The 21,766-nt window shown below is 53.1% G+C and overlaps 1 protein-coding gene across 1 annotated transcript; it reads right to left on the bottom strand.

Moving 5' to 3' along the window:
- Window positions 1-89: 89 nt before the first annotated feature.
- TGM6 (transglutaminase 6) lies at window positions 90-20,010 on the bottom strand. The gene is made up of 14 exons (XM_004772941.1): window positions 19,983-20,010; window positions 19,127-19,240; window positions 13,124-13,297; window positions 12,384-12,626; window positions 11,526-11,644; window positions 10,223-10,351; window positions 8,468-8,645; window positions 7,808-7,946; window positions 5,367-5,470; window positions 5,046-5,288; window positions 4,061-4,402; window positions 1,533-1,687; window positions 1,098-1,231; window positions 90-243 (listed from the first exon to the last, which is right to left on the bottom strand). Exons 1-14 carry the CDS (start codon window positions 20,008-20,010, stop codon window positions 90-92), a joined length of 2,256 nt encoding a protein of 751 aa, XP_004772998.1.
- Between the last annotated feature and the right edge of the window lie 1,756 nt (window positions 20,011-21,766).

Here is a 21,766-nt window from a genome sequence, read left to right as displayed (position 1 = left end):
CTCCTGGCTCCCACGCGGGAGAGACAAAGAGGTGGATAAGAAAGGGATGGGGGCCATCTCCTCCCCTCTCAGTCCCTTGTGGTGGCTGGTCACTTGGCTGTGGCCACATGGATGATCACAAAGCCCTTGATGTCCGGGAAGTGGGGGCTGACAAGGTCCACCTGAAGCTGCCTCGGGCCGCTCTTGGTCGGGGTGATGTTGAACTGGACCGAGGCCCTCTCCTGGGGCTCCAGGGTGGGCACACTGGGGAAAGGGGATGGGAGAAAGGCAGATCATCAGCTCCCTCCCCTTCTGAGTCTAGCCTGCCATCTCCAGAACCTTTGGGATCAAGGTCAGACCTTGAGACTGACACTCAAGCCTTATCAGTATGCTTCCAGCTTAATTTTCCCTTCCACCACTTCTTGCTCTTTCCAGCCAGCCAGGCTTGTCCTCTCCCTGTGCCCTGGACACTACCTTACGCTTCCTCTCTCGGGTCTTTTGTCTGCACTGTTCCTCCCACCTAGGATACCCTTCCTATTTTAATTGTACCCAAGGACAATATCAAGTCCTTCTTCTTCTTCCAGGAGACTTTCCCTGATGACCCCAGCCATTGAGACCTCTGGCTGGAAAGCCTCCATCCTTCTTGATGCCTGAAAAGCTTCTTGATTAATCATTTAAGGCCAGCTCCACTGTGGCGTTTCCCCTGGTTTCACCCCATTCCCAATTCAGGGCTGCCTCTGCTTCCCTGGGCCCTGGGGATTGATTCATCTCTCTGCACAAATTGCACTATCCTCATCTGAAGGACCATCCGTCTGTGAGAACACTTCTCCAGGCAGAACCTCATCTGCTCATCTTGGCATTCCCAACAGTCACCAGAGAACAGGCCCTTCTGATTAAGGGTCATGTGAATGAGTGGGTGGGTGAGTGGGTGAGTTATACGACCAAGCCCATGACCGAATGAACAAAGGAATGAATAAATAAAGGAAGGCTGGTGTGTCTAGGCTGTGAGCTGGTTCCTAGGGGTCCAGAGTCTCTCCCACCCTGCCCCACCATTGGCCGCTTCTCCATGGCCCATTGTATAAGGAAGGTAGGTTTCCCACTCCCAGGCTGACACTTACTTGATGCTGAGCTGTCCCTGGAGAAGGCCACTGCCCTCCACCATCAGCACACAGTCCTCCACTTTCTCCAGAAGAGGGTTGACCACCATCACTTTCACCACAACATCCACCCCTACCACGGCGGGGCCCAGCACCTGGAGGGGTGATTCCCATACATCATTGTCCCCCTCCACGCTCCCAGAGGAGACCCAAGGGTCCCAGCTAGGATGCTGGCTGGAGCCTGGAATGGGCAGGAGTCACGGCTACCCCTTGCATCCACTTACCCCCTTACTGAGCTCCATCATTCTATCGATCCTTCTGCATCCATGCCATTTGTCTCTGCCCTGGAGAGCTGAAGCCAGGGCTAAAAGCACAACTGCCCCAGCCTCTGATGCTCTCCCCCAGCTGTGAGGGGAGCCTGCCGGGAATAGGGTGGTGGAGGCAGATGGGACTCACCTTGATGGTGATGAAGTCCTCCAGAGTGATGTCCTTCTCCACCAAGAGCTTCTCTCCTTTGGTGACAAAGCACATGGCAGCCAAGAGGATCTTCTTGTCCTCTGTCAGATCTTCCTTATATTGAGAGTAAGATATTGTGATTGGGATCTGTTTCTCTGGAAGGAAAAGGAGAGGCAGAAGTTAGGGGTCTTTCAACGGAACCCAAGAGGAGGAAGGGAAGGCTCCATTCCTTACCACAAACCCAAGACAGGCATTATTATTGTCAGTTCACAGGTGATGAAACCTAAGGCTCAGAGAGGTTAGTTTCTTGTCCAGTGTTACACAAAAAGTCAATCAAGGAGCCAAGATGAGATGGGATTCAAATTCAAGCCAGTTGGCTACCATGACACTAGATTGTTTCTCCAAGAACTCCCGGAGGTGTGTTTAAACTTTTCCTAAAAATTCCAGATGCAAGTCTCTCCGGCCATTATCAGGAAGCCACTCACTATTTACTGAGCACCTACTATGTGCTAGGTGCAGAGAAGGAGGGGGTCAAAGGTCTGCCTCCATCTTCCAATTCAGTGAGGAGGCCAATCTTCACTGTTTCTCCTCCCTCCCTCCCCATTAAGGCCCATCCTAGTCGGCCCCCTAGGAGGAAAGCCTTCACGGGTACCCCACTCAGTGATCTCACGCCCTCAGCCTTCTGAGCTCCTGTGGTCCTGGCCATCTGGGTCTCTCACCAGCCACAGACACTCTGCCTGTGCTTTTCTGTCTCTTGAGCATGGGTCGCCATGGGCCCCAGCAGACTGCCAGTCATATCTGGGTATTTTGGGACCACTGTATGTTCTTTTCCCTTGGGTACAGTATGTTCTTTCTGATTTGCCTCTGGCCCTACCACCCCCTGCTGCTCTTTGAGTGTGTCTGTTTCTGTTCTGCCCCTGAGGGTATCAGGTTTCAACCTGTGGAAAAGGTCCTTAAAGGATTTGAACTTGGCTCACTTGCTGGTCTTCCAGGGCTTTGCAAAATGTTGGGTGCTTCTTGAATGCCCTAATTCCGATCCACCTGTCAAAACTCTACACTGCTTTATGGACTTCCTTAGTCCGGTTCATCATGACTGGGAGAATCCTTAACACAGTAACAGCAATAATTAATAATTATAAAAACTAACTTTTACTCACTTTTGTGACTGGGCACTTGGAAACACACTCGCTGATGGACTCATTCAATCCTTGAACAATTCCATGAGTCAGTGTTATTATCTCCAACTTATCATCTCAATAATCCTGCCAATCCCTATGATAACTTACATGTTCCTTAGGTGGCAGGCATCCCACCAAATGCTTTACATGTGTTACATCATTTACTCCTTGGGTGGCGGGAGATCAGGGCTTCTCAAAAGCGTGGTCCTGGGACCAGTGGCATCAGTATCATCTGGGAACTTGTTAGAAATGCAAATTCTAAGCCGCCTCCATAAAATATTATCAAATTGACTCCCGCTGCGTATCAAAAGAGCGATCTGTATATTTATTTAAAGATTACACATCTACTAAAATGATGGGGATGAAGAACTTATAAAAATATGTAAATAACAATGTAATGTGAACAGAGAGAGGCACTAATAAACACAGAGTACCCACAATGTAATCAGACGTGTTTGGCAAAAAAGCAACAGGCATTAAAAATAAAGAAGGAAAACATGTTCACAATTTGTAGGTGGGTGGCAGGATCACAGCTGATCTCTCCCTGTGCCCTCAAAATCTTTAATGAAGACGTATTGCTTTGAATACGAAGAAAAGTCAGGAGAAAGTGCGTGTTAGTTAATATTTCCTTAGGAAGTGTTGTTTTGCGATTTGGATTTCGTGAGAGATAAAAAGCCAAAATGCGAAAAAGTGTGTGATGTCTCTTTGACATGTTTTCCCTCTGTCAAAACACACAAGCTTCTGAAACAGGGCCCAGAGGAACAACGTCTTTGCTTAATTGAATCCTCAGAACGCAGAATGTTATGTGAGGGGGAGAGGGAGAGAAACAGACAGACAGACAGACACAGGAGAGGAGGAAAGGGGGCCTGAGGGCAGAGAACATCGTGGAGATAGCAGCTGACATGTACAGAATTCTCAGGACAGGGCCTGGCTCACATAAGCACCTAGTAACCACTGCTTTTGGTCCATGCCCCTCACGTGGGACACTGGAAGCCAGATGGGCTCCCAGAATTTTCTGGATTTTAGGCAGGTGACGAGGGATCCTCCATAGATTGTGAGATGTTCCCAGCAGGGATTCATTTGGGGTATAAGTATTCACAGAGATTGAGATCACTTCATCTCCCTATGAGTTTACCACCAGATGACTGTGGACTTCTATTATTAATCTCATTACTTAGCTCCTCTGAGCTCAGTTTTTTCACCTGTCAAGTGGGGACAAGAGGCAAGGCTCTGAACACATGCTTAGCATCATCCCTGTCTTTCCTGGGAATGAGCGCAGGATGCTGGGAAATACCCCCTGGCGTCCCCGCCCCCAATAAGGGGTCCCCCCACAGGCAAGGGCCTTCCTACCTTCTTCTGGCCCCAGCCGCACTGAGTGGGACTTGCGCAGGATCTCGGCCACCGGCCTGCGGGTGTACAGGATAGTGGCTGCGCTCAGGTTGACTCGGACCTTCTGGGCCCGGGAGGTGAGGTTGGCCAAGCACAGAGCCAGGCTCAGGTCGTGGCCCAGCCTGGGCGGCTCCAGCATCTTGAACTTGCCGGTGATGTTGGGCTTGGTGGCGGGCTCCAGGAGGTCCTCTCGCCAAAGACCACGGCCACCCGCTCTGCGGAGGCGGGTCCTCCTCCCGGAGGCTTCCACGCTGAACAGCTTCCTCACGGCCTTGCGGTACACCTGCCTCTCCTTGCGGGACCCTGCGGGCATCATGCATGGTGAGGCGGGCACCCCTTTCCTTCTCCCCCCGTCCTGGGGCCTCACTGCTCAGTCCCCCTCCTCTCTAGGCAAAACCACCCCTCCTTTCCCTCTTCAATCCCAGGAGCCAGATGCATGTCTCAGCCATATACACTGCGTTTGGTTCTGGGACTGTTTAAATACATTTAAAATCAGTTTTTAACAACTTCAGATTGGGAAATTTCGCACAAAAATCCAGGTGGCAGCTTCTTTGACAACTGGGTCCGAAGGCTCATCTGATAAGGAGAGCCGGCCCCATTGTGGACTGGCTGTGTGCCAGGGGTAGAGTTCTAGACGCTGTATTCCCCCCACCCCCACCCCCACCAGAGGTCAGTGCTACTCCCATTCCCATTTTACAGATGAGGAACCCAAGGTGCAGAGAAGTACAGCAACTCATAAAGGACTCAAGATTTGAACCCAGCAATCTGGCTCCAAATTCCATGTGTTCAGTTATGCTCCCTTCCCACTGTCTACACAGCAGTGATGCTCGAGAGCTGGGTAATGGCTGCTTCCCTTGCCTTCATAGGCCCAGGCTGGCCTGCGGTTGCCTCTCTGCGGCACAAGGTCACCTTGGGAAACCGACAGAAACTGCCCTATTGCCCTTACCTTCTGGATACTTGTAGAGGCCGGTGATGTCCACGCGGGAGTCGCTGCCCACGGCCTTGGTGCTGATGCATCTCCCGATCTTCTTTGTGTCCGAGTACACCCGCTCCCAGCTCTCATCCTCGTGCCACAGCCACGTGATATAGTCTGCGTTCACCTCCGCGAACACAAAGGGGCCATCGTGGGCCAGGTGCACATCGCCTTCGCGGATGGCGGTGACTGAGGCTGGGCCGCACCGGAACACACCTGAGCAGGAGGGATGGGTGTGAGCAGCATGGGTGAGGGAAAGCAGGGCATCTGTGACCCACTCGGCTGAGACCCTACCTTCACTCTCTTCCTGGGGGGTGGCGTCCAGAACCTGCCAGCCATTGTAAGAGGGGCCCAGGTCCTGGCGGGCAAACCAGCTCTCATTCCAGACATGGAAGTTCCTGTTGCAGAGAGAGGAGGGAGCGGTGGTTGGGGTGGGGGGTGGGGGGGCTTCGGTGAGGACCAAGGCCAGAGGATGGCAAGTTCCTATTGTGAGCCAGGCCCTTGTCCCAAACTCTGAAATCCTGGGGGCTCCATCTTGGGAACCATTCATTGAACCATACTGGTGAGAGTCCTATATACAATCTGGTAGTGAAATATATGTACGTGTGGATACATGTATGTGTGTGTATATGTATACACATAAATTTGTGAGTGTATATATATATCTCAATATATGTATACACACACACATATGTATCAAGAAACTGTTGTTCAAGGTACCATAAATACCATCACAAATAAGACGGAAGATCTTGCCTTCATGAAGCTTACCTTCTAACAAAGGAGAAAGGGGAACAGGAAGAGAGGTAAAGATGAGAAAGCAGAAAAATAAAACAAACGCAAGTAACAATAAACGCTGGGAAGAAAGAGAGACACCTGAGCGGCGAGTAACCCATGGAGACCTACTCTAGGAAAATGACATCTAAGATGAGGCTTAGATAAGAAAGGATTAGCCATCTGAAGACTGATGGAAACAGTGTTCCAGGCAGAAGGATCAGAACGTGAGAAGACCCTGAGATGAGAAAAATCTTTGTGTCTTCAAGGAAGAGAAAAAGTACGTATCTCTGGGCTTTGGCCAGCAATGGGGGGTAGGCAGGAGTCAGGTTATGCAAAGCTCTGTAGGTCTTGGTAAGGAGTTCAGACTTTAGGTTTCCAACACAAGACTGGCAAAGTGACATCATCTGCACAAGGTTCACACAGTAAGGAAGCAGGAGAGAGAAAGCCTGGTTTGCCTGATTTGGTATCTTTACAGCTGACCCCAGGACTTCTCTTAAGGAGGCAGTGGTCTTTGTGTGGGGATGTATCTGGATAGCACTTGGGTGTACAGGGGCTCCAACATCAAAAGAGACTTTTTTTTTTTTTTTTTTGGTGCTTCTGCAGGGAGAGGGAATGAGGAGAACCAAAAGGAAAAGGAAAAGGGAAGAAGAGAGGCAGAGAAAAGGAATGAGACTAGAGATCCGGTTTTTCCTGTTTTTTTTTTTTTTAAAGATTTATTTATTTATTTTTTTGACAGAGAGTGATCACAAGTAGGCAGAGGGGCAGGCAGAGAGAGAGGAAGGGAAGCAGGCTCCCTGCTGAGCAGAGCGCTCGATGCGGGACTCGATCCCAGGACCCTGAGATCATGACCTGAGCCAAAGGCAGGGGCTTAACCCACTGAGCCACCCAGGCACCCGGTTTTTCCTGGTTTTGACCATGGTTTTCAATACAATTGAAAGGCAGAGCAGGCTCATGCCCAAGTACTTCCACTTAGTTTGCTGTGTAGCCTTGGACAAGTTACTAACCTCTCTGTGCCTCGGTTCCCGCATTGGCAAAACAGGGCTAATAATGCTAGCTTGCTTGCAGGACTGTCTGGAGGAATACACAGGTCAGTATATACACAGCTCTTGGAACTGTGGGCCTGGCATAGACTAGGTGCTCACCAAGTGTGGCGTTATAATTATTTCTAAAACTTTATTTTAAAACTGTGAAGTGTAGGGACAAGATGAACAGTATTACGTTATCCTGCCGATACCATGTGGGTAAAAAGTCTGGGAGCGAGGGACTGTGAGTATGTCTGTCCTTGTATCTGCAGAGCCTCCCTGTGAAGCAGTGTAAGAAGCTAGTCTCAGTGTTGCCTCCGTGAGGAGGACGGGAGGCTGGAACCTGGCGGGAGGGAGACTTATCCCTGTAGCACATTTGGTGTCTTTTGAATATTAATGCATATGCATGTATTTCCTATGTAAAAAAAAATTAAATTAGGGCGCCTAGGTGGCTCACTTGGTGAGGCATCTGCCTTCAGCTCAGGTTGTGATCCTGGGGTTTTGAGACTGAGCCCCGCGTGGGGCTCCCTGCTCAGTGGGGAACCTGCTTCCCCCTCTGCCACTCCCTCCTGCTCATGCTCTCTCTCAAATAAATGAAGTTAAAAAAAAAAAACACAAAAAGTTAAATTAAAATGAATTGTTTAAAGTTTTGTGGGAAGAGTCTTGATGGAGCCTCAGAGGGAGGTCATCTCCCCTCCCCCACCCCGAGACATGTTCAGGGCACCCGGCTGCTGACAGAGGAGAAGGGGTTAGGTTATAGGGGTGATGACTCAGAGGGGGTCTTGGGGAGGGCTCAGAGTCCCACAGAGGGGGAACTGGGGTTCAAGGCAGTCCAATCTTAAGTCCTCCCACACTTGGCCTCTGGGTCATGTGTCCCCGGGGCCACCCCTCCTGCAGACAGAATCGGGGAGTCCTTGCATTGGGCTGGGGACCCACCACATGCTGTCTTCTGTCAGGTCCTCCAGTGTCCGTCCAAACGAATCCACATATTTGTCCACACTTAGGTTCCTGTCCGTATCATGGGCCGAGTTAAAGTTGGACACGACCCGGGTGGCGATCCCCAGGCACCTAAGGACTGAAAATCAGGAGGCTGGTGCAGCCCCCAGGAGGTAGTAGAGACCCCCTGCCCCCCTGCCTGGCAAGTGGCAGGAACCCACATCTGTCACAGCCCCTCCGTGTCTCTGCTTTGCCTGCTTCAATCTCAGAAATGCCCCCTTCCCTGTACAAACTCACGGGGGACTCCCCAAGACACTACACCACTCCCGTATGAATAGGCTCTGAGGCTGGCTGGACCTTGGAAGTCCTACAATAGCCACGTAATTGCCCATTTGTTTTCCCCAGGACTTGGGCGGAGTTCTAGGGGCCGCAGGACTTGCTCCGGGACACTCAAAGAACACAACAAAGGAGGAGCTGGGCCTCCTTCTGCAAAATAAAAATCAAAAGTCACATAAAGGAACTAACTGTCTGGTTTCTCTCATCATTAACCAGATTTCCACCTCCCCTTGCCAGAAAAGGGGTGGAGTCTAGGCAACTGTATGCAAATGAAGGCAAAGGAGGGAGAGGCTCGGGGTGGGGGGACCTTCTGTCCCTGGGTACCTGTGCACATGACTCCAGCGAAGACCCAGCACTGGCCATATTTGACCGGCTTGAACCTGCCCTTGAACCACTTGTGCAGAATGGCCACGCTGCCGCTCCAGTGCAGGGGGCTGGTGCCGCCGCCGTACTTGCCCTGCCATTGGCCTTGAACCACGCCCCGGTCATTGTTGCTGTTCACCTGGGCAGAGGAGGGCATCAGTTCACCAGCCGCTAGGGCTTCCCTCTCCGGGACCTCATCATGGTAATACCATCTCCCACTTTGGATGGCCTACTCAGTGGGGGCCACCCCTTCCTTTTAAATCCCCTGAAAACTGGGGGCATCTGCTATCTTAAATTACCTACTTTAGGTACCATTTATCATTTTCTTTCTTTCTTTTTTTTTTTTTTTTTTGAGAGAGATCACAGGTAGGTAGAGAGGCTGGCAGAGAGAGAGAGGAGGAAGCAGGCTCCCTGAGAGCAGGGAGCCCGATGTGGGACTCGATCCCAGGACTCTGAGATCATGACCTGAGCCGAAGGCAGCGGCTTAACCCAACTGAGCCACCCAGGCGCCCCCCATTTATCATTTATCATTTTCAATGACCTTCTGTTGGGATACACTATTGTTGAAAATTACCTATGATTTTACAGAATTTCTTCTTTTAAATGATCTGTTTTGGGGCCTGTTGGTGGTATCATTATGGAGGCAGTTAGCATTCATTAGATGCTTACTGGATGCAGGCAGTATTCTAAGGGTTCTGAGAGTTTAATGAACCAGTCACAGTCAAGCAACAAGTTAGCAAAAAGTGTGGGCGACCCTCGAGTTCAGGACTTTTGACTTGGAGGCTGTACCGCTATCCCACAGGGCTGTGACTCTCCACTGTCTGGAACTGGTCACTGCTTTTGAGTCCCTGGGCTCCCACATCTCTCCAAGATCTCAAGGAATGAAGAGTATCAACTATAAGGAAATCTGCTTCATACATTTTTTGGAATTACAGATACCCACCCACTGATTTTAGCACCTGCGTGCAGTGGGCCTTCTGGCTTTCTTTGGGAGGAGGAGACACTGTTGCGTGTAGGAGAATAAAGACGACACTCCTCCCACGGAGAGATGGGCCTGTTCCCCGCTCCCTGAATCTGGGCTGGCCTGAGACTGCTCTGACCCATGACTATGGCAGAATGGGTGCTGTGTCAATTTCCAGGCCCTGGCCTCCTGCATCTCGAAGCTTCCAGTGCTTCTGTTTTGAATCATGGTGTGGCGAGAAGCCAGCTGCTCTGATTACCAGAGATCGTCATGCTGTGAGAAAGCCCAAGCTAGTCACATGGAAAGGCTGCATGGAGAGAGACTCACAACTGGCCAGGCCCAGCGGTTCTGACCAGCCCAGCCCAGGGGCCAGACCCACCGTGAGCAAGCCAGCTTGCCATCCTATCTCCAGCAGACACAGCATGGGGACAGAACCGAAGAACCCCTCCCTGCCTGCTAGAACCCAGGCCCCAGACACATGGTCTCATGAAACCTGTCCAGCCATCGGTGGCCATTCAGACCCTCCCGGCTGGAGCCTCTTGGGGCAGAGACAAGCCATCCTCATGGTGCTCTGCCCAAGTCCCTGATCTATAAAATTTTAAGCACAATAAGTGGCTGTTTTGTACCTCTGAGTTTTGGTTGTGTTTTGGGGCAGTGGCAGAGAATTTGAACAAAAGGCGACTGGGAAAATCAGAGGGTGTGTCCCCGGGGTTGGCTGAGGGACGTGTGTATGCAGGGATGGTGGGGCTCCTCACCATGGCGCTGATGACCCTGCTGACATAGATGGGGTCGTGGCGGTGGGACACGTCAGTGGCGGGGTCGTTTTGATGAAGAGGACTTCGGTCCAGGATGGAGAGGCAGATGTTCAGGATATCCTCCTCAAACTGTCCCCAGAAAGGCTGTGCTTAGAGGCTGGAGCCTTGCCATATTCCAGAGCCTCCCACCATGCTTACCCAGTGGGTCCCTTGTGTCGTGCAGGGGAATTTGCCTGCTGCTACTCTGGGAAGTTCAACCTTAACCATGTCCCTCCCTGCTCAGGAACCAGCCCCCCCACTACCCACAGTGAAGTTTGTGGTGAACAAACCAGCCACATCTAGGCCCCCAGCACAGCTCTTTCATTTAAATGACTTTGTCAAAGACATTTGAATGAACTGGCAACACTTAAAAACTGGAGGGCTTTTGCATACAAATGAAGATTCCTGGTCTCTTTTTGCAGGTCTGGGGATCCCTGGATTCACTTTCCCACATGCTGGGGAGTGGTTTTCCCCTAAGTGGACCCCACACTCTCCAGTACCTGGTCCCGACCCAGCCCCGGAGCCCGTGATTAACCTCTGGTTCCTTCACCTGACAATCAGGGTCCCTAACTCACCCCGCCAAACTTTCTCCAGGGCACCCAAAGCCCAGGCGGACGGGACTCCTCTAGCAGGGTCTCGTTGCTTCCTGACTCCCACCTCCATGCTGCCGTGGGCTCTGCTCTCCGTCCAGCCGCGCCGTGCCCGGCTTGGGACACCCAGCCCCGATACCACGAGCCTCTGCCATCCCCGAGGTGGTTTTCCTTCACGCTTTTCTGATTTCCCCCGGCCCCATCTCTACCACTCTGATGCCCTCCTCCCCTCTGCCATCACACCTTTTATTGTAACTGGTTATCTGGGCAGTGGCTCTTAAGTGTGGTTCCAGACCAGCAGAGCAGCACCACCTGGGACCTCGTTAGAAATGCACATTCTCAGGCCCCACCCCAGATCTCTGGGGGCAGGGGGCAGCCATCTGTGTGTTTTAAAGAACCCTCCGTGGGGTTCTCGTGCACCCACAAGGCGGAGAACCCCCTGATGGAGGCGCTTTATTCCTCTATGATGCACCATACCCGAAGCACCTCTTCTTCCCAAGGACCCAGCCCAGGCTTTGGCACAGCTAATAGTAGGCTAGTGACTGAGCAGATGTGCTCTAGGAGTCAGCCCGGCTTGTCCCTGCTGGGAGGAAGTGAACAGAGAGAAGGGCCCCTGGGCTGACTTTCCGTGCACCCCAGCCTGCATCCCCCATCTAGCCTGTGCCCCTGGAGACCTGCCCGTAGTTCCAGCCCTGGGCTCGGATGTGCTTCTCCACGCCTCGGAAAATGATCCCGCTGTCGTTCAGCACGTACTCCTGTCTCTCCTCTTCTGAATCCAGAAACACGTCGTCCTCTGAAAAGCAGTTGTTGGGCCCAGCATGGGCTGGGGCTCTGGCCTTGCAGGCTTGGGCCAGGGGCTACATCAGGGAGAGCAGCAGGATGGTGCCCGGAAGCTTGGGACAGGGTAGGGGAGGTGGGGGGAGGGCAGAGGGGCTGTGGGCTCCTAGGCTGCCTTCTGGTCAAGCCTCATTTCACCTGGGGGCTCCATTCCCGAGGCAGAGACCCACCCCAACCCAGCCCAAGGCTGAGGGCCTTTAGGAATCCTGACTCTTTGGGTGACCCTGCTTGGTGTTGACAGCGGCCTCATGTTTCTTAAATATTAATCGGAGTACTGACCCTGGTACTCCTTGTAGTATACTTTGTACATCACAAGCATTAGCACTATGACTTCTCACTGTAATCCCTCGAGGGGTTACGGCAGATGGGGAAACCAAGACTCACAGAGGGAGGCGGCTTAGCAGAGTGGGGACTAAACCAAAACTGTTGATGGTGGGAGCCTGGGCCTCTTCTCTCACAAATTCCCATCCCTGCTGACTGGCCCCGCACACCCAAAACCACTGGTTCCTGTCCCTCTGGCACAGGATCATTGTAGCACCTGCTACCAGGTTCCTCTGCCTAATCCCAGCTCTCTCCAAGCTCTTGGCATTCACCTCTGTGTCGCTTAGCTTGCCTGCCAGATCCCCCGCTAAGGGCAGGCCCACCTCTAGGACAGCTTCCCGGAAATCCTCTGCCTTGGACGTGCCAGCTCCTACCTGGGCACCACGGGTTGAAAAGGAGAATGAATTCACCCAGCTTCCGGTCATTTTGTTTTCGGCGAGAGGAGACCCTGGTGCTCATCAGGTAGCGGCCGATGGCAGCGTTGGGAGGGCTGGTGATGCTGACGGTCACGGTGTTCTCCATCTGAGCCTCCTCCACAACTGTCCAGTTCTTGCCCGTTTCCGGCTCCGATACCTGGAACACAGCTTTGGTGTGGCGGTCCTCAGAAGCCTGGGGTCCTGGCAGAGAGGAGAGGGAATCAGGAGACCCAGCCATCCCTAGGAAAGCCAGCTCTAGAGAAGCAGAAAAGCTACAAGCCTGGAATGCCAACCTTCACGCCCTGAACCGCCGAGCCACTGCTGGGGTCCACCTCCGCTGTTCCCGATTTCCCACCCACCTCCTGGATCTAGGAGAAAGTAACAACACCCCTGAAATCAAAGTCTGTCATTTGTCTGTCTAGGAAAGAAAAGCCTGGGCTCCAAAAGTTCCTGAAGAATTTCCATAGTTTTCCAGAGCCCTAGATTCCTTAGCAGGCAGAGAATTCCAGCACAGGCGTCATCTCTCACCATCTGCAACAGGTGGTCAGCAAAAGCCTCTAGGGGTCAGAGCTCAGCCCATCTGTGGGGACTGGGACTTGCCCCCTTCCAGTCTGCGCTGATGACCAAAGGATCTCAGATCACTGGTCACAGAACGATCTCGGATGTAGACCAGCGGGGGTTGCTGGCGAGACGGTTACCTGTCTCCACAGTGAAGATGACGGTCTCCTGGTCCTCCAGGGGTCTGTTTAGCTCCAGCACCAAGGTGAATGCCTGGCCCCTGCGAACCACGAGCTCTGGGCCGGGGTACTCCTGGGTGTGGTGGGCGGCACCGTTTTTCTGGCTCAGCCAGTCCACCTCGGTGACTCTGATCCCTGAGCAGGGAGAGGACAGGGAGGTGAGGCCAAGCCCTGGACACGTGTCTCATCCACGTCTGCCGTGCCCTCCCGTCTGCTTCAACCTGCCAGTCATTTGCTCATGCAGCTACTTTTTATCATATGCAGTCCGTTCTGGTTATTCACAGTACTTAGGTTACTTAAAGTCGCCGGGAATGCTGAATTAGTGAATACTGAACCATGACTCTTAGCCTGAGCCCCAGCCCCCAGCCCCCCGAGTGCCCAGCTGACAGCCAGCACCGACTCAGCAGCCATGGGACAAGCCATCTTGCAAGTAAATCCTCCAGCCTCTGGTCATGTGCTGCCTCCACTGATCCCAAATGAAGCAGAAACCAGTTGTCCCCACGAAGCTCTGCTCAGAATGTGGGTTTGTGAGTGAGAGGATGATTGCTGTTGTTTTAAGCCTCTAAGTGTTGGGGCGGTTTGTTATACAGCAGTAGGTAGCTGAAACATGCAGGCGGCCCAGGAATCCCTGGGATGGAATTTTCCAACAAGCCCAGTGGGATCAGGACCCAAAGTTTGATTTCATTTAAATAGTATCAGTAAACGTGATCATCTTTCCTTTTTCCCTCCTTCCTTCCCTCCCTTTCTTCTTTTAGATGGGGGAGTGGGGGTGGCTCAGAGGGAGAGGGAGAGAATCTTAAGCAGGCTCCATGCCGTGCTCGGAGCCCCATGTGGGGCTGGATTTCACCACCCTAAGATCATGACCCGAGCCAAAATCAAGAGTTGGATATTTAACCCACTAAGCCATCCAGGTGCCCCTGTGATGTGCCTTTCGCATGTAAATTTGGGTTGTCAGTTCATAGTGTATTTTACTGACAAAAACTGAGACCCAGAGATGGAAAGAAAGGGGCTTCTTGCCTGAAGACACCAAGTCCAGCCACACCCTGTATGGGGACAAGCCAGAACAGATGCAATTGTTTTTTTGTGTTTTGTTTTGTTGGGGATGAGTGGGGAGCAGGGGGTAATTATCTCAGTGTGGCACGCCCCAGGGATTCTTGCAAGGCGGGTGGTTAGGAGCTAAAAAGAGTCCCTGGGCTGAGGGTCATGGGTTCAAGACCTAGGGATCCCATCTTGGCTTCCCCTTTCCCTGTCACAGTCCAAACAGCTCCAACCGCTCCCCCCTGCCCCTGCTGCACCCCCCCCCATCCCTGGGCTCCTGGAGCCTCATCATAGCAGGGCAAGAGGGGTGGAATGAGTCACAAATGCCATTATCTGTCATTATCCCCAAATCTCAAAGACCATCTCTCTCACAGCTTCCTGCCAGGGTCAAAGTCCCTCCTCTGAATTCTGGGTGACTGCAGGGTCATAGCTCCTGCTTGTGTACCTCTGAGAGGCGGCTCATCACCTGCCCAGATGTGAAAAAGTTCTTCCTTCCCCAGAACCAAAGAATTTTCTTCTCGAAACTTCCCCTCCATTTGTCCCCATGCTGCCTTTCCCTCACCCTCCCAGAACACTGCTGTTCCTTCTAGCCCAGGACAGCTTCACAGAGCTGTGACTGAGAAATCCTGCGCTGCCCCCTCCTCACACCATACCTGCCCTGACCCAGGAGGTCCCCGCTCCAGTCCCCGTTCTGTCTGTACTCGTGAGCATCACACCCTCGTGACCTGGCATCCGTGGGCTGATTGTGTATGCTGGGGGCGGGGTGTGGCGAGATTCCGTGGGGAGCGAGCAACTCTTCTGGTGATTACAGCCCAGGGGGCCCTAGCAGGTGTCCTCCTCAGCTTGCAGGGACCACTGGGCACAGAAAGGGGGAGCCTACATGTGAGGCAGCCCAAGGGCAGGAGATAGCTGCGCATGTGGGATGGCTTCCAGAACCCCAATGTCTCCTTTTCCATATACTCAGCTCCAATTCTTCTGAGACTAAGACTGCGTCTCCAATCAGTCATCAAGGACGTCCAGACATAACTGTTTGCTTACAGGTCTCTCTCCTCCTCTGTGAGTGCTGTGAAGGCAAGGCATAGGTCTCCTTCTCTCTGGGTGGTCTGAGCCCCGCTCCCGGCCCAGAGCAGTGTAGAGGCTCAGTGAATGTTGGTTGGATGAATGAATGTCCCTCCCTGTCCCTCGGTGGGGACAAGGGTGTGAAAAGGGGAGCTTCTCAGCTTCCTGGCACACCCTTGGGATGAACACCTGTGCCCTGTCAGTTGCCCACACCCTGTTCCCCCCCACCACCCATAATCCCCTCTGTCAAGTCGCCACATTCCAAAGCCTGCTCTTCCTTCCTGTCTTCCTTCCCTCTGCAGTCCTGGGCCTAGGTGGGGTTCCTGCCACTGGTTCCCTCCATGGGATAAGGGTTAAGGTGCTTCCTCTCTCTGGGCCTCAGTTTCCTTATCTGTGAAATGAGCCTAGAAGAACTTTTCCTATTTGGGTTGTTGGTGGTTCGCTGAATTGAGTGTTTCTGATTCCCTCGGTATTCCTCTCGGCCTCTCCCACAAGATGCCCCCCAACCCCTGAGCACACACCTACAGAAGCTTGTTCCACCGACCCCGGGTGGGCGCCAGGGAAGGGATGGGAGACGCAAAGTCCCATCAAGGACTTCTCTGCTCCACAGCACACCTGAGGCCCTGAGGATAGAATGGAAGACATCTGTCTTCCCCGGGCCCCCACCTTGGACAGATGTTGGGCAAGTTCTGGCCCTGAGCTCAGGGTCCACGGATGCCCAACCCAAGGCTGTACCCCCCGAAACATGGAAAGAGGGATGTGGTAAGAGCATTCTCTCTGCCTGACCCATCACCCCAAAGCCTCATGGCCCCTCCGGCTGCTTTTCTTTCCTTCTCCCGCCTACCTTCCTCTCTCAGCCTTCTTTTGGTCCGGGACTAGGCGCCCGATTTCAGAGGCACACACCTCAGTTCAAACGCAGACTAGTTCACTCGCTGTGTGACCTGAGGCAAATGACTGAACCTCTCTGAACCTCAGTCTCCTGGTAAAGATGGGCATTGTGATAGGAGCCGCCCCCTCATATTGTAGCCCTGAAGCGAAACAAGTCATGTGGAGTGCTGGGAGCAGCGCCTGGCACACAAGAGGTGCTCAGTACGCATGCGTGCTGGGACTCCGATGATCGTCAGCACTTGCCAAGGGCCACTGGCTGCCGGTCCCGTGTTCTGCCAATCAGTGTTCTCCGGAAACTTCCACTTATTGGCTGTGTGGCCCTGGCTAAGTGAAGGGACCTCTCTGAGGTTCAGATGGCCTTCCCTGAGAAGTAGCAATAAGACTAATACTTTGCTTATAGACTTTTCGGGAAGACGGGGTAAGGACCACAAGTAGGGCAAGGAGAAAATGCATCTCCTAAGCCTGGAAATCCAGAGAGTGAGAGGAGCCATTAATAAACACTCTCAGGCAATAAGCTTCAGCCAGGGTGAGCTGTCTCTGTATGTGGTACTTAGCCCAGTGCTGGGTTCCCGGTTCGCTGGGTCAGTGCATGGGTTGGGGGGCCTCCTACTCTCTCCACATCTCCTCCACTGCCTCGGCTCGCCCCTTCCCTGTTCCCACACATATTGTTTATCTTTGTACTGTCCCTTTTCACCTCTGCTGAAATGACCGCACGGCTCCAACAGTCTTTCAGCATTTTCTAGCTCACACTGTTCAGTCCATCCTGTTACTATGGAGAAACCCAGCTTCCACGAGGAGCAGGGACTCTTCTGACTGCACAGGGGTCAATGTGTCATTTTCCCTGCTCCAGAGCCATCAGATCCACAGCCACGATGCTGCCATTCAAGGTCCCCCACTGTCTGCCCCTGCCTGCAACTTCCCACCCAGCCAAGGGCATCTTCTCTCCAGCTCATTTGCTCACTAGCTGGCCCCAGACCTCAGCTTAGGAACGAGTCCTACTTGGAGGAAACAGTTGCTGCCCGCACTCCCAGTCTTCACCACCAACCCCAGCTCCTTGGGTGACACCAGACAGCTAGTAATGCTCTCCTCCCCAGATCTCTGTCCCAGCCCCAGGGCTGACCCCCAGTGGGGCTGAGCCCAGGAGGCTGTGCTGACGCCAGTGATCTCTCCCAGACTCCCGACTCGGCATAATTGTTTTTTAATGGGCCCCATTATGACCCTATCCTTAGTGTGCATCACAAGCACCTGATCTCCACAGCTAAATGATTAATTGGGGAGTTGCCTGGGGCCACTGCCCAATCTCCCTTTCCTTTCTGGTCCTGTTGGAAGTGGCCAGCCTCTCTAACCAGTAGGCAGTAGTGAGAACATCTCAGCTGGAACCTGCCCAGAGTATGTCCTTCGAGTCTTAGAATTTCCGAGCTGAAAGCTTATTATAATCCAATAATGGCAAAGGGGTCTCAATTCATTTGCTGGCACCGATTGGCTGGTAGGACTACTTGAAGAACTATGTTGGGGAGAGTGCCAGGGCCATATCCAGGCCCTGTAGGGGAGAGTTTGGGGCTCAGCTAGAGATATCTGCCATAGAAAGCATGCAGGCCATGCACTCTGCTTTCAGAATCCGATGTCTTGGTCATTCACACACGGATTCCATGGTGAGCAGGTGCCTTCTGTCCAGAGGAGTAGGTCCCCAAGAAGCCAGGAAGACCCAGAAAACCAGGGCACTGAATTCGACCTAACTAACTGTCACTTCGATGTGATGGGTCTCCCCTGTTATGGTACAGTTGGAGAAACTGAGCTTCAGAGAGAGGACTGACCACCCAGCAAGGTAGTAATGGATCAGACATTGGATCCCCCCCCCCGACTCTGCACCCGGAAGGGTCCCTTCTCAGCAATTAAACTTTGCCAACTTTAAGGCGGATAGTATATCAGATAATTAGAGAAGAGGGACCTCTAGGTGTGCCCTGAAAGGTAGGAAGGAAGCAGAGCCAATCCCCCTGGAACCCAGGGCTAACAGGGCAGAAGCAGCCTCCGCCCTCGAAACAGCAGTCTGGGCTGTGAACTGGGGGGCCCCCGCCCTCAGTGAGCAGACAGACCCAGACTGAGAGCCAGGAAGGCCCAGGATGACCCTGAATGCTAGGACCTGCCAGGGTGGAGTGAGAAGTTGAAATATGACAAGGAAATTGAACTACCTGCCTTTGAAAGTCAGAAAATAAACAAGAGTTGACTCATATGATTGTCACATGACCCTGAGCACTAGAAGACAGAAGGGATAAAATTAGGAACATCGTTTAAAGACCTATGAGAGTAGGACCCCTGCGTGGGCTGACTTGCTCACCCCTGGACCCCAACACCTAGCAAGAGGAGGCATAAAATATGTAATCGTTAGCTAGAAGGTGAATTCCTGGGGGTGGAGGGGAGTTGGCCCCTCCCTCATTGGGCCCTACAGCGGGGGGCGGGGGGGCACATTTTCTGGGTCTGCTGCCTGCGAGGCCCCATGTGAGATATTGTGGGGCGTTTGGCACACTTGGTCTCATCAGGTCCTCACAGCAGTCTCTGTGAGATGATTTGTATTATAATTCCCATTTTACAGATGGGAGGATGGAAGCACCAGGGGTAATTTCTCTGGCTCAAGGTCACATAACTCTTTTCACCTCAGACAGAGCTGCTCCTGTCTTCGAATCTTCGGGGTGGGAATTTGAAGAGGACCCAGTCCATGGGGCCTTTCTCTGCCCCGTCTCTCTTCCCCTGTTTGCCAGGTGGGTGGGAAAGGCCTGGCTGCAGGCCGGGAAGGGCTCTGCCACACGGCCTTGTTGGGCCATCTGCGGATGGCCTCTGTGTTCTCAGGAACATGAGGGAACAGCGCGTGGATTGTGTAGCAAGGCAATCCTAAGGATCCATGCTCAAAGTTTCACCACACAGACACCGCATTTCCTGAAGCTCCCCCCTGTGCCCTGAGGCCCCCAGGCCCTGCCCACTCACCTGCCATGCCGGGACCGGCCTGCTCTTGCTTCCTTGGCGTGCAGTGCGCAGACTGTCTGGACGGTGTGTCGGAGCACCAGCCCGACCCGTGTTCACAAGGCAGATCTCGGGGTGCTGCCCGGCAGGACAGTCAGAATCCTCAGGGAGGCGTGGCCCTTCTTACCCTAGCAGTGACACCTAATCACCCACTAATTGTCCTGGTTTGCACCTCAAGGGTGTCCCGCGTGGGAGTGGCTTCTGCCAAGAGGCTTTCCGAACACAGATTTAGGAGGTGGTCTGTGGGAGAAACTGAGGCCCAGAAAGGTCACAAGCCTGACATGAACAGAGGAAGGGGGAGAGGAAAGCCAATGGGAACTGGGTGTGTGGTCTCCCATTGTCACCCTCCCAGCAGCCTTCTGATGAGAACACAGAGCCTCAGAGACAGTGCCCTCCAGGTAGAGGGTGATAAGCTGTGGGTACTGGGCCGGGACCCAGGGCTCACGGCAACTGATCTGGGGCCATCTTCTCCCATCCTGGGTGAGAGGAAGAGGCTCTGGGGCCACAGTGCTCTCTTCTGTACGGGCTCCAGAGGTAACTACAGGGGTAAGGCCTACTGTCCTCCCTGGGCCATGCCCCCAACCATGCCACACCCTCTGTCTCCCATATGCCCCACTAACAGGCTCGGCCTCTGGGGAGGAGCTCTGAGTTTCAGAGAGAGAAGCTTCAGACCCACAGTGGCCTGGGTTTGAAGGCCAGCCTCTTCTCCCAGTCACAGGAGCTGTAAAATGAAGACAGAGGCCTCTCCTTATAGGGCGACCCTGGGGGTGCCTGGGATAACACGGGGACAGGATCCAGATGCCCAGGGACCTTGACTCACCTGTCTCTCCTCTCTTGTAGTTGCTCATGCTGTGGAACTTGGCCCATTTCTGACCTTGTCCACCTCTTCAAAGTCTGCAAACTTTCCAGTTTGGGACTTCTGAGCTTTGGGGTGGGGTGATGAGGTTGGCATGCCGCCTTGCCCCTCTGCCTGTATGAAATCCACCCTGGAAATTAAAAGGAGAAACTGAGGTCCAGTTTCTCTCTGGGCCCAGACAGCCTGATTGCTTGGACTCCTCTCAGGGTCTCCCCGTGTTAACGCAACTGCCAGGAGTGAAATCAACCTAGGCTATTGGGAGGAGGTCAGTAAGAAAGAGGGGAGTGGCCCTTGGCTTCAAAGCCAAGGCTAATTTACCCGACTTTGCGAGCTGGCTCCAGCCCAAAGCTTAGAGACCTGGCAGCCTCCGGTGCCCATGACCTTGAGCAAGACCTCCTCATCTCAGAACCCTGCCTTCTCCAACTGTGACCTAAAAAGGCCAGCTGAAAGCATGAAGCACCCTCTTAGCTCACAGACTAAGATCCCAGCGCTCCAAGATTCCCGACCTCAACGCTTCTGAAAGTCTTACCTCGTGGCATGAAATAGAAGGAATTTTATTTTCCTGGGAGCTGGGACGGAAGTTTCTCTCTATTGGTATGTGCCCTGAAGGGATGACTTGGAGCCCACAGAGGCTTGGGGGGGGGTGGATCAGGGAGGAGGGGGGAGTCTGGGAGAGGGGGCAAGAAGGAGTGAGGTCAGCAAGTGCTGTGCACCATGGCTTCCTGCGATCACCTCGCACGCAAGAAAGTGTATAAAACCCCCAAGTGTTTGATGTGGAAAGTGAGAGAGGGGTTGAATTCTGCTCACCAGTTTGATGCAGGCCAAAACATCTTTAATGGGCTGTTCGCGGGCCTGCACTGCCTTTAATTACTGCCTTCTGGCCCCGGGCCAGGCTGTTCTTCCCCCTGCCCTGCTGCCTGAGGACCCGGCCCACTAAAGCTGCTTGTTGGCCTGTGAGGGTCAGGCTCCGCCCCACTAATCACTGTCTCATCCAGGGCCCTTTATCTTTCATCTTGGGTTTTCCTGGACTTGGGCTCCCAGAAAATAGGGCCTTTAAAAGCACCCCCCTGCCCAGCCCCAAACAACTCCAGACGACAAGACAATTTGTGCTCAAGCTTAGAGGAGACCAGTGTACTCTGGGATGAGAACCAGGAGACTGGGCTCTGTTATCTCCCAGCCTAACTGGCTGTGTGACCCTTGGCCAGTCACTTACCTTCTCTGGACCTTGGTGCCTAATGAGATTGCAGACTAGGTCTCACCGGTTCCGACTTTCTCTGATTCTACATGATCACGCAGGAACCAAAGACAGGGACAATTCAGGATACCCCAGTGTTGCATCACAAATTAGATCCATGCCTGTGGAATAAACACATGCTTTAAGAATGGCATGCTTTTCCAGGACTCCTGGATGGCTCAGTCGGTTAGGAGTCTTCCTTTGGCTCTGAACATGATCTCAGGGTCCTGGGATCAAGCCCAGAGTTGGGCTCCCTGCTCAGTGGGGAGTCTGCTTCTCCCTCTGCCCTTCCTCCCTGCTGGTGCTTTCTCTCTCTCTCAAATAAATAAAACAATTATTTTTTAATATTTTATTTTTCTATTTGACAGAGAGAGCGAGAGAGTATGCACAAGCAGGGGGAACAGCAGGGCAGAGGCAGAAGGAGAAGCAGACTCCCTGAGCAGGGAGTCCGATGCCGGCTCTGATCCCAGGACCCCGAGATCCTGGGGTCAGCTTAACTCACTGAGCCACCCTT

The sequence above is a fragment of the Mustela putorius genome, unplaced genomic scaffold, assembly GCF_011764305.1.
Source record: "Mustela putorius furo isolate JIRA1106 unplaced genomic scaffold, ASM1176430v1.1 tig00000054_pilon_pilon_pilon, whole genome shotgun sequence".
Lineage (NCBI taxonomy): Eukaryota > Metazoa > Chordata > Mammalia > Carnivora > Mustelidae > Mustela > Mustela putorius.
Note: the sequence above shows the minus strand (reverse complement) of the source record. Positions and strands in the feature narration are given on the sequence as shown.

Excerpts from the sequence above, each read along its gene's own strand:
- TGM6 (XM_004772941.1), bottom strand. The coding sequence starts at position 20,010 with ATGAGCAACTACAAGAGAGGAGAGACAG. Across the intron at positions 12,627-13,123 it reads CATCTTCACTGTGGAGACAG|GACCCCAGGCTTCTGAGGAC; the intron begins GTAACCGTCTCG and ends CCTCTCTGCCAG. Across the intron at positions 1,232-1,532 it reads AGGACTTCATCACCATCAAG|GTGCTGGGCCCCGCCGTGGT; the intron begins GTGAGTCCCATC and ends TCACCCCTCCAG.